The sequence below is a fragment of the Anguilla rostrata genome, chromosome 6 (assembly GCF_018555375.3).
Source record: "Anguilla rostrata isolate EN2019 chromosome 6, ASM1855537v3, whole genome shotgun sequence".
In the NCBI taxonomy this organism is placed as follows: Eukaryota; Metazoa; Chordata; class Actinopteri; order Anguilliformes; family Anguillidae; genus Anguilla; species Anguilla rostrata.
In genome coordinates this window covers 157,879-170,300 of record NC_057938.1, presented here as the reverse complement: position 1 = coordinate 170,300, position 12,422 = coordinate 157,879, and the positions used below count along the sequence as shown (strand labels likewise).

Below are 12,422 nucleotides of genomic sequence, written 5' to 3'. Positions count from 1 at the left end.
TCTGCTCAAACTCTCGCAGCAAATCTGTTATGTTGTCTTTATATTTTTCCAAATCATTATCGGGACGGTCCGGTGCCTCCGGACGCACAGCTGTGAGACAAGAGAAATGCGCGGTGTCACCGTTGGATAGCTGCGTCTCCCACAGTGACAGTTTCATCTTGAACGCACTTATGCTGTCGTAATATTGAGTGACAACTCTGTTACGGCCCTGCAATGTAGTGTTAAGTGTATTCAAGTGTTGTGTAATATCAACCATAAACGCAAGATCCTGCACCCATTCCTTGCATTTAAGTTCCTTTACTGGGCGTCCCTTCTTCTCCATGAACTGTCTAATTTCCCCTCGTAGCTCAAAGAAGCACTCCGTGTCCACTTTTCTTTTTTTTGACAGTGCCATTTTGGGAAGGGTGTGTTGACCGATAACTTGTTTAGTAGTGGTGAATTGTGAAGCAAGATTGCCGGTTTATTTTTAGTACTAACTCGTGTCAATGCCGCATGCTGGACGTGAGCTCTTTTACACATTTACTGCCCTCCCGCGGCCGGAGGGAGCATTTGGTTTGTATTTATTTTAAAAAATCATAACTTTTGATAGAAATAAGCTAGAGACTCGCTTCTTTTTTTGACATACTCAGAAATTTATGCCGGGCCGGATTAAATCATCCAACGGGCCGGGTCCGGCCCGCGGGCCGTATGTTTGACATGCCTGCCTTAGGATATAAACCAAAAACCAACCTAAACACACAATCATAATGAAAGAAGAAAACTGGCAAAAATAAATGTTTCTTTTAAATTTGTCAGTAATCTGCAGAAATTTTACTGGTGTCTAAATGTTCACAGCACAGAGTTTTCATTTGGCCCAGGTCAAGTTCAGTACCCCCGAGAATTCCAGGGGTCCCCTGATAGTACCTGTGATACTGAGAATTCCAGGTGTCCCCTGCTAGTACCTGTGATACTGAGAATTCCAGGGGTCCCCTGCTAGTACCTGTGATACTGAGAATGCCAGAGGTCCCCTGATAGTACCTGTGTTACTGAGAATTCCAGGTGTCCCCAGGTGTACCTGCATTCCTATTAGCCAGGCGGAGGCCAGCCTGCTTAAAGGCAGCGATGATGCGGACGATGGCTCGGACCACGCCCCAGCGGAACACGGCCACGGGATCGGTCCTCACCAGTGACCTCACAAACGCCCGGTCACTGTGCTTCAGCAGTGCGATCACACCCGCCGGGACACGGTCCGCATCCTTCACCCGGAAATCCTGCCAGAGACGGGAGATGTTACGCAGTGTTACACACTGCAAGCTAACTGCTTTAGACAACACTGGATTTCTCACAGTACAACAAAACCACACTCAATGTTCCACCAACTCAATTAATTTGGTTAATTTTTGGTTAGGTAACCAGAGGGTGAATTTGCCTGTTATTCCAAGTTGAGTTAAATTTTCTAGTGTTATTCACCCTCTAACCTGGCCAAACCCCAACCAAACACCACAGACACTGGACTAGAGGCCTACATTGGGCTAGAAATGAGGACTGGGCCCAGAAATTCTGGACATATTTACAGCCTGACCTGAACCAGCCCGACAAGGTCTAGCCAGATTTGAACCGCAGATCTGAACCATCGAGCCCAACTAACAAGCCAACAGCAGCATGGAAATGACACAGTGTTCCCTGCAGGAAAGCTGCAGCATACGTCCATCCATCTATCCATCCATCCAATATATACACCTATATCTGTGGGGGTGCTGGAGCCTATCCCAGCATGCATTGGGCAAGAGGCAGGAATACACCCTGGACATGCTGCCAATCTATCCTGCTTTTGTAGTGGACCAAGCTTTCGTGCTTTTTTAACACATTTTTCCGGGCCGTCTGGGTAGTGTAGAGGTATAAGCACGCCTACCATCGCAGCCTTTTAGCAGTGCCGAGAACTCGGCTCTGTACTGCAGGTGATCAAGCTTTTTGCTCCATGGCACCACGCCTTTGGAACAGTCTGCCTGATCACCTACGTCTGCCATAGTCAGTCTCGGCATTCAAAGCCGGGCTTAAAACCCATTTTTATCAGTGTGCCTATCCCAGTTTATCCATTGCATGATACAGATAAAATATGTGATTTTTTATATTAATGCACTGTTTTACTATCGTCCTGTGATTTTACATTATTTTTTATTTTTTGTTCTTTGTTTTATTGTTGCCTTCTGTAAAGCACTTCGAGATCATCTCTGTATGATGAAAAGCGCTATATAAATAAAATGTATTATTATTATTATTATTATTATTACGACTGCAGAGACCCAGGTTCAATTCCCGGCTTGGTCAGACGTCCCTGCGAACACAGTTGGCAGCGTTCGCGGGTGGGACGCCGGTGAGGGTATGAGTCCTGATCTTTGCATTAGCGACTCCTACTGGTTGGTCGGGGCACCTGTTCAGCAGGGGAGGGAATCTGGGGGAGATAGCGTGAACCTCCGCACACGTTACGCTCTCCCAGTGAAACTCCTCGCTGTCAGGAGAAAAGAAGCGGCTGGCGACTCCACATGTATCGGAGGTGGCATGTGGTAGTCTACACCCTCCCCAGACCGACAGAGGATAGCACATTGACCAGGACCGTGATACACACGGGGAATTGGTATAATGACTAAACTGGGGAGAAAATGGGAGAAAAATGGCAAAAAAAGCAAAAAACGTTTTTCCTTCTGTTTGTTGCACCACATCCTCATTCTGTCTTTGTGTTTGCAAAATGTATGTTTGTAAAATAGAGGAATAATTAACATTGTTCTGTTTGTAAAGATCAGAACAGACCAGCCAGCTAGCTCTAGGGCTGTTTTCCCTGTTAAATGTGACATTAATTAGTTTGTCGCTCCTGTGCTGTCAAATACAGCTGCTTTGATTTTCTAGTTGGCCATAAATTTATACTACAAAAACTAAGCAAGTGTTGCTATGCAGTGATTTGTAAACTTCCAGGTTGGCAGCGCTTATGAGAAAAATACCTACAGGCCTGTACCTGATTTGACCAACAAAATCACAGCCTACATTTGGGCTGCTTTAGGCCCCACAGATGATGCAGATCTCTCCTCTGGATCCCCTGGTACCTGCCCCCAGGTACTTGCCCCCTGGTAAATAAAGGTTAAATAAAATGCTTTTAAAAACCTGCCCCCTGGTACCTGCCCCTCTACCTTGATCTGGTATTTCACTTTTCCGGGGAAGTGCTGGATGACGAACGCTAGCTCTCCCGTGGGCGTGGCCCAGAAGAAGGGGTTGCCATGGTGTTCCTGCTCAAATCTGTCCAGGAGGGTTCTATCTGTGGCCTGAGGAGAGCTAGAGAGAGAGAGAGACAGAAGAGAGAGGGGGAAGGTGAGAGAGGGAGGGAGAGAGAGAAAATCATTATTATTATTATTATTTCAATAGACAGACAGACAAACAGACAGACAGACAGACTTGCAGACAGGCAGGCAAACAGGCAGGCAAACAGGCAGACAGACAAACAGATAGCTAGACAGATATACAAACAGGCAGACAGGCAGGCAGAGAGGCAGACAGGCAGACCTGTTCTCCTCATACAGCAGGTGGATCAGGCCATGGGGCTGACTGTTGAACAGGTGGATGCAGCCACTGTTGTCCCTGTAGTTGATGGTCTGCCAGGTAAGTCCTTCTGTCTGGTACTCCTCCTGCCATCAACACGAGACAGAGCGGCTGAGCCCTGAGTATCTCTAACAGACAGACTAACCAATCACAGTCTGGAACAGGCAGGCAGACTAACCAATCACAGTCTCTAACAGGCAGACTAACCAATCACAGTCTCCAACAGGCAGACTAACCAATCACAGTCTCCAACAGGCAGACTAACCAATCACAGTCTCCAACAGGCAGACTAACCAATCACAGTCTCCAACAGGCAGACTAACCAATCACAGTCTCCAACAGGCAGACTAACCAATCACAGTCTCCAACAGGCAGACTAACCAATCACAGCCTCTAACAGGCAGACTAACCGATCACAGTCTCTAACAGGCAGACTAACCGATCACAGTCTGGAACAGGCAGACTAACCAATCACAGTCTCTAACAGGCAGACTAACCAATCACAGTCTGGAACAGACAGACTAACCAATCACAGTCTCTAACAGGCAGACTAACCAATCACAGTCTGGAACAGGCAGACTAACCAATCACAGTCTGGAACAGGCAGACTAACCGATCACAGTCTGGAACAGGCAGACTAACCAATCACAGTCTGGAACAGGCAGACTAACCAATCACAGTCTGTAACAGGCAAACTAACCAATAACAGTCTGTAACAGACAGACTAACCAATCACAGTCGCTAACAGACAGACTAACCAATCACAGTCTGGAACAGGCAGACTAACCAATCACAGTCTCTAACAGGCAGACTAACCAATCACAGTCTGGAACAGGCAGACTAACCAATCACAGTCTGGAACAGGCAGACTAACCAATCACAGTCTGTAACAGGCAAACTAACCAATAACAGTCTGTAACAGACAGACTAACCAATCACAGTCTGTAACAGGCAAACTAACCAATAACAGTCTGTAACAGACAGACTAACCAATCACAGTCGCTAACAGACAGACTAACCAATCACAGTCTGGAACAGGCAGACTAACCAATCACAGTCTCTAACAGGCAGACTAACCAATCACAGTCTGGAACAGGCAGACTAACCAATCACAGTCTGGAACAGGCAGACTAACCAATCACAGTCTGTAACAGGCAAACTAACCAATAACAGTCTGTAACAGACAGACTAACCAATCACAGTCTGTAACAGACAGACTAACCAATCACAGTCGCTAACAGACAGACTAACCAATCACTGTCTGAAACAGGCAGATTAACCAATCACAGTCTGGAAAAGACAGGCAAACACAATTGCTGTCTCTAATAGGCAGCCTAAACCAATCGTTCACTCTAGCACACAGGCTAAATCAATCAGGAAAAAGCAATTGCTGTCTCTAGCAGGCAGGCAAAAGCAATTGCTGTCTTTTGCAGGTAGGCAAAAGCAATCGCTGTCTTTTGCAGGCAGGGTAAACCAACCCATGTCTGCAACACACAGGCTACAGCAATCACTGTCTGTAACAGACAGGCTGAAACAATCACTCTATAACAGACAGGGTAACCCAGTCAATCTTTACAACAGGATAAACCAATTGCACAAACAAACAAACAGGCTAAGCTCATCCCTTCATCAGACAGGCCAAACTAATCACTCTCTTACAGGCAGGTCAAGCTAATCATTCGCTAACAGACAGGCCAAACTAATCGCTCTCAGACAGGCTGAAAGACTAACTTAATGTTTGGCACGTCTGACTCACCTGCTCCAGCTCAAAGATGTGTTGGTTGAAGTAGTACTGCAGCAGCTCACTGGCGTAGTTAATACAGAACTGCTCGAACCCATTGGCTCTGCACTTCTCAAATCCAAACAGGTCCAGGATTCCAATGAACAAACACTGGTGCTCGCACTGAAAACATGAAATCAAATGAATGAATGAGTGATTTTGAGTCAAGATAACCTCACTCCGTTATTAGTCTTGTGACACGCACTCAGTCATTTGGTTTTGAACAAGAGAAGCTCACCAATGCAGGGTCCGTGATGTCTTTCCTGTTGAGCAGGGAGTGGTTGATGCGAAGGATGATCCTGTCAAACAAGGCGCTATATAGAGCCTTTGCCATAGAGTCACGAACAGCAATGGCCTCCAAAGCAATAAACAAAGAGAACCGTAAATACACAGACAGGACCGTAAATACACAGTCAGAACCATAATTACACAGCCAGAACTATAAATACACAGCCAGAACCGTAAATACACACAGAGAACCGTAAATACACAGACAGGACCGTAAAAACACACAGAGAACCGTAAATACACAGAGAGAACCATGAACACACAGACAGAACTGTAAATACATAGAAAACCATAAAGCACACACAGAGAACCATAAACACAGAGAACAGGAAAACACAGAGAACTGCAAATACACAGAGAACCATAAACACCCAGGGAGAACTACTACTGCACAGCAACCCCTCCACACTGCACTGCAGGGCAGACAGACTGCAGGTGTCTGATCCTCCATGATGATGATGATGACGCCTACCTCGCTCTGGCTGTAGGGAAAGCTGAGTGTGTTTTTGGCCTTCAGTATTTTCCTCTTAGTCAGCACCTCCACCAGCATTTCCTGTTTTACCTGCAACAACAAACTGCACATTTAGCCTGAGTCACAGCACCATCTACACCACCCTGAGTCACAGCACCATCTACACCACCCTGAGTCACAGCACCATCTACACCACCCTGAGTCACAGCACCATCTACACCACCCTGAGTCACAGACCAGCACCTACACCACCCTGAGTCACAGCACCATCTACACCACCCTGAGTCAGAGCACCATCTACACCACCCTGAGTCTCAGACCAGCACCTACACCACCCTGAGTCACAGCACCATCTACACCACCCTGAGTCACGGAACCATCTACACCACCCTGAGTCACAGCACCATCTACACCACCCTGAGTCACAGCACCATCTACACCACCCTGAGTCACAGCACCATCTACACCACCCTGAGTCTCAGACCAGCACCTACACCACCCTGAGTCACGGAACCATCTACACCACCCTGAGTCACAGCACCATCTACACCACCCTGAGTCTCAGACCAGCACCTACACCACCCTGAGTCACAGCACCATCTACACCACCCTGAGTCTCAGACCAGCACCTACACCACCCTGATTCACAGCACCATCTACACCACCCTGAGTCTCAGACCAGCACCTACACCACCCTGAGTCACAGCACCATCTACACCACCCTGAGTCACAGCACCATCTACACCACCCTGAGTCACGGAACCATCTACACCACCCTGAGTCACAGCACCATCTACACCACCCTGAGTCTCAGACCAGCACCTACACCACCCTGAGTCACAGCACCATCTACACCACCCTGAGTCTCAGACCAGCACCTACACCACCCTGATTCACAGCACCATGTACACCACCCTGAGTCAGACCAGCACCTACACCACCCTGAGTCAGACCAGCACCTACACCACCCTGAGTCACAGCACCATCTACACCACCCTGAGTCAGACCAGCACCTACACCACCCTGATTCACAGAACCATCTACACCACCCTGAGTCAGACCAGCACCTACACCACCCTGAGTCACAGCACCATCTACACCACCCTGAGTCACAGCACCATCTACACCACCCTGAGTCAGACCAGCACCTACACCACCCTGAGTCACAGCACCATCTACACCACCCTGAGTCAAACCACCACCTACACCACCCTGAGTCAGACCAGCACCTACACCATCCTGAGTCAGACCAGCACCCACACCACCCTGAGTCACAGAACCATCTACACCACCCTGAGTCAAACCAGCACCTACACCACCCTGAGTCAAACCAGTACCTACACCATCCTGAGTCAAACCACCACCTACACCACCCTGAGTCAGACCAGCACCTACACCACCCTGATTCACAGCACCATCTACACCACCCTGATCAGACCAGCACCTAACCCCTGAGTACAGCACCACTACACCACCCTGAGTCAACACCACTACACCACCCTGAACCACCTAACTGGTCAAACCACCACCTACACCACCCTGAGTCAGACCAGCACCTACACCATCCTGAGTCAGACCAGCACCCACACCACCCTGAGTCACAGAACCATCTACACCACCCTGAGTCAAAACACCACCTACACCACCCTGAGTCAAACCACCACCTACACCACCCTGAGTCAAAACACCACCTACACCACCCTGAGTCAAACCACCACCTACACCACCCTGAGTCAGACCAGCACCTACACCACCCTGATTCACAGCACCATCTACACCACCCTGAGTCAGACCAGCACCTACACCACCCTGAGTCTCAGAGCACCATCTACACCACCCTCAGTCTCAGAGCACCACCTACACCACCCTGAGTCAGACCAGCACCCACACCACCCTGAGTCACAGAACCATCTACACCACCCTGAGTCAAACCAGCACCTACACCACCCTGAGTCAAACCAGCACCTACACCATCCTGAGTCAAACCACCACCTACACCACCCTGAGTCAGACCAGCACCTACACCACCCTGAGTCTCAGAGCACCATCTACACCACCCTCAGTCTCAGAGCACCACCCACACCACCCTGAGTCACAGCACCATCTACACCACCCTCAGTCTCAGAGCACCACCTACACCACCCTGAGTCAGAGCATCTTTTCGTTTGGCTGATTAGAGAAACCCCAGCACCTCCCCCCTGGCCCGGAGCTCCAGCCCTAGACCAGCTAGACCAGCTGGGCACCCCCGCCTCCTGCCACTGTTGATTTTCCATAACAAACCGGTGCCTGCCCGTGGCAGATGGGTTCCCCCTCTCAGTCCGGTTCTGCTCAAGGTTTCTTCCTGCTATCAGTCCTTGCCACTGTTGCCCTTTGTGACAAAGCTCCTTTGTTAAAAGCGCTATACAAATAAAAATTGATTGATTGATTGATTGATAAAGAAGCAGTGCTTGGCAAGGGGAGAAGCTTCCCTGCAGTAGGAGTAGGGGTATGTGCAGGTGAGGAGCTTACCTGGACAGTTGTATGTTAGTAAGGGGAGTGTTTATACCTGGAGCAGGTGTATGTGAATAAGGGGGGGGGAGTTACCTGCAGGAGGTGGGACAGTGTGTTGAGGGCCTCCCCTGGCCCCACCTCCAGCCCCTGGTCTGTGTCGGTTTCTCTGCAGGTGTAAGTCAGGTTGCCCAGGTACAAGATGGCCGACAGCACTGAGAAAATCCTGAAATAATAATAACACTAGTACACCTGCTGCTGTCACCCCATCAGCCTTTACAGGATGAAAACTAGCCCTCACAATAAAACACTGTTCATACAAACTGTTCTGTACAATTTTCCATTCAATATCAAACATCAGGGGCCCAAGCTACACCCCACCACCCTGAGCACGAGTCCCACCCTGAGCACGGGACCCCCCCTGACCACGAGCCCCCACCCTGAGCACGGGACCCCCCCCTCCTGAGCACAGACCCCACCCTGAGCACGGGACCCCCCTCCTGAGCACAGCCCCCACCCTGAGCACGAGCCCCCACACTGAGTACAGCCCCCACCCTGAGAACAAGGCCCCCCCACCCCCCCCCCCACCCTGAGCACAGCCCCCACCCTGAGCACGAGCCCCCACCCTGAGCACAGTCCCCACCCTGAGCACGGGACCCCCCCCCTCCTGAGCACAGACCCCCACCCTGAGTACAGCCCCCACCCTGAGAACGAGCCCCCCCCCCCACCCTGAGCATGAGCCCCACCCTGAGTACAGCCCCCACCCTGAGAACGAGCCCCCCCCCCCCCCCCGAGGACAGGACCCCACCCTGAGCACGGTCCCAATTCTGAGCACGAGCCCCCACCCCAGACACAGGCCCCCACGCTGAGCACGGGACCCCCCTAAGCACAGGCCCCCACCTGATTACAGCCCCCACCCTGAGCATGGGACCCCCCTGAGCATGGGCTGTGCCCCTGAGCAACACCCCCACTGGGAGAATTGTGCCCGAGCCCTCATGGGCAGTCACTCAAATTCCTGCTGCATTTCTCCACGCTTCCAAATTCCTCCTTCACTGTGATGTGTTGGAGCGTGTTTGTGCCGCGGAGAGGTGACGTAAGAGCTCTGCTACTGCTGCACAGCCCAACGCTAACCTTCACTGTACAGTTACAGTCTAACGCTAACCTTCACTGTACAGTTACAGTCTAACGCTAACCTTCACTGTACAGTTACAGTCTAACACTAACCTGCACTGTACAGTTACAGTCTAACGCTAACCTTCACTGTACAGATACACTCTAACCCTAACCTTCACTACAGTTACAGTCTAACACTAACCTTTACTGTACAGATACACTCTAACCCTAACCTTCACTACAGTTACAGTCTAACGCTAACCTTCACTGTACAGTTAGTCTAATGCTAACCTTCACTGTACAGATACACTCTAACCCTAACCTTCACTACAGTTACAGTCTAACACTAACCTTCACTGCACAGTTGCAGTCTAACACTAACCTTCACTGTACAGTTACACTCTAACCCTAACCTTCACTACAGTTATAGTCTAAGACTAACCTTCACTGTACAGTTACAGTCTAACACTAACCTTCACTGTACAGTTCAGTCTAACGCTAACCTTCACTACAGTTATAGTCTAACACTAACCTTCACTGTACAGTTACAGTCTAACGCTAACCTTCACTGTACAGTTACAGTCTAACACTAACCTTCACTGTACAGTTCAGTCTAACGCTAACCTTCACTACAGTTATAGTCTAACACTAACCTTCACTGTACAGTTACAGTCTAACGCTAACCTTCACTGTACAGTTACAGTCTAACGCTAACCTTCACTGTACAGTTCAGTCTAACACTAACCTTCACTACAGTTATAGTCTAACACTAACCTTCACTACAGTTATAGTCTAACACTAACCTTCACTGTACAGTTACAGTCTAACACTAACATTCACTATACAGTTCAGTCTAACGCCGACCTTCACTACAGTTATAGTCTAACACTAACCTTCACTACAGTTATAGTCTAACACTAACCTTCACTGTACAGTTACAGTCTAACACTAACATTCACTATACAGTTCAGTCTAACGCCGACCTTCACTACAGTTACAGTCTAATGCTGACATTCGCTACACAGTTATAGTCTAACACTAACTGTTACTCACTGCACATTCCAGGTTAGACAGATAAACACAGCACAGTGTTCCTAGCACAGTGTTCCCAGGACACAGCACAGTGTTCCCAGCACAGTGTTCCCAGGACACAAGAACCCTGTAGTGTAGAGGGCTCTTTATAATGAAGGACCACTAACCTGAGACCTCCTCTACTAACACATAAAGGTGGAGGGACGGAAGGAGAGAGGGATGGAGACAGTGGGGGAGAGATGGAGAGATGGAAGGAGAGAAAGGTGGACAGAAATGCAGGGAAAAAAAGAGGTGGAGAGAGAAAAAGGGTGAGTGAAAGAAAGGCAAGGGGAAAGAGAGACAGTGAGATAGAGAAAGAGTACTTACTGTCTCCTGGTGGGAGGGAGGAATCCCACCATCTCCATAGCCTGCTGCAGCCTGTTATACTCTGCAGCCAGACATGAGTCCTGTACAGGGGACACCTGGGACAGGGAACGCACTATGTGAGAGTATGTGTATGTGTGTGTGATCATGTGTGCGCGTGTGAGTGTGTATGTATGAGAGAGAGAGAGAGGCTGTGTGTGAGTATTTGTGTGTGTGTTGGTGTGTGTAAGTGCATGACTGTGTGTGTGCATGTGTGTATGTGTAAGTGCTTGTGTGTGTGCGTGCATGTAAGTGTGTGTGTGTGTGTAGGGCAGGTGTGGCTCATTACCTGGGTGAGATACAGGTATGTGTGTGTGAGTGTGTACGTGCGTGTGTGTGTGTGTGTGTGTTTATGTGTGTGTAGGGCAGGTATGGATCAGTACCTGGGTGAGATACAGGTGTGTGTGTGTGAGTGTGCGTGTGTTTGTGTGTGTGTGTGTGTGGGTGTGTAGGGCAGGTGTGGATCAGTACCTGGGTGTGAGATACAGGTGTGTGTGTGTGTGTGTGAGTGTGTAAGTGTGTGTGTGTGTGTGTGTGTGTGTGTAGGGCAGGCGTGGATCAGTACCTGGGTGAGATACAGGTGTGTGTGTGTGAGTGTGTAAGTGTGTGTGTGTGTGTGTGTGTGTGTGTAGGGCAGGCGTGGATCAGTACCTGGGTGAGATACAGGTAATCTTGTGGCTGTAGAAGCTTGAGTTCCCGCCTCTCCTCCTCTGACGCCCCAGCTAACATGTAGTAGAACACGTGGTAATTCCTGTGGGGGGGGGGGGGGGGGTTTAAGCATTCAAACCCCCGCATTCTGCTTGCCCACAAACAGTCCCAACCAGCAGAGACACACACAATCCGGAATGGCCCTGCCCCACTCCCCTTACCTTTCGCAGGGCTCCCTGGAGACGACACGACTCTTCTCCAGCAGGTATCTGTGAAGCAATGCCCTGAGACAAAACAACAAGATAATCATTGGATAAGATAAAGTTTCACACACAGTTTAACATAACATAACAAAACAAAACATAACAAATTCAAAATTATGGGCATTAATGTAAAGTTGGTCCACGCTTTGCTGTTATAACAACCTCCACTCTTCTGGGAAGGCTTTCCACAAGATGTTGGAGCATTACTGCAGGAATATGTTTCCATTCAGTCAGAAGAGCATTAGTGATGTCGGGCACTGATTGGGCGATTAGGCCTTGCTCGCAGTTGACTTTCCAACTGATTCAAAAGTGTTAGTTGGGGTTGAGACCAGGGCTCTCTTCAGGTCAGTCAAGTTCTTCCACACAGATC

At 49.2% G+C, this 12,422-nt stretch overlaps 1 protein-coding gene across 7 annotated transcripts in view; it reads right to left on the bottom strand.

The window, feature by feature from the left end:
- The window catches only part of LOC135258084 (unconventional myosin-IXb-like), a 51,703-nt gene that overhangs the window by 25,381 nt on the left and 13,900 nt on the right, over positions 1-12,422 (bottom strand). For all 7 annotated transcript variants that reach the window (XM_064341308.1, XM_064341312.1, XM_064341307.1 and 4 more), the window contains 10 exons: positions 12,011-12,073; positions 11,793-11,892; positions 11,106-11,200; positions 8,691-8,820; positions 6,108-6,197; positions 5,586-5,702; positions 5,324-5,470; positions 3,532-3,653; positions 3,162-3,303; positions 1,055-1,250 (listed from right to left, as the gene is read on the bottom strand). In XM_064341308.1, the coding sequence (XP_064197378.1) occupies positions 1,055-1,250; positions 3,162-3,303; positions 3,532-3,653; positions 5,324-5,470; positions 5,586-5,702; positions 6,108-6,197; positions 8,691-8,820; positions 11,106-11,200; positions 11,793-11,892; positions 12,011-12,073 (1,202 nt within the window). The remainder of the gene's footprint in view (positions 1-1,054; positions 1,251-3,161; positions 3,304-3,531; positions 3,654-5,323; positions 5,471-5,585; positions 5,703-6,107; positions 6,198-8,690; positions 8,821-11,105; positions 11,201-11,792; positions 11,893-12,010; positions 12,074-12,422) is intronic.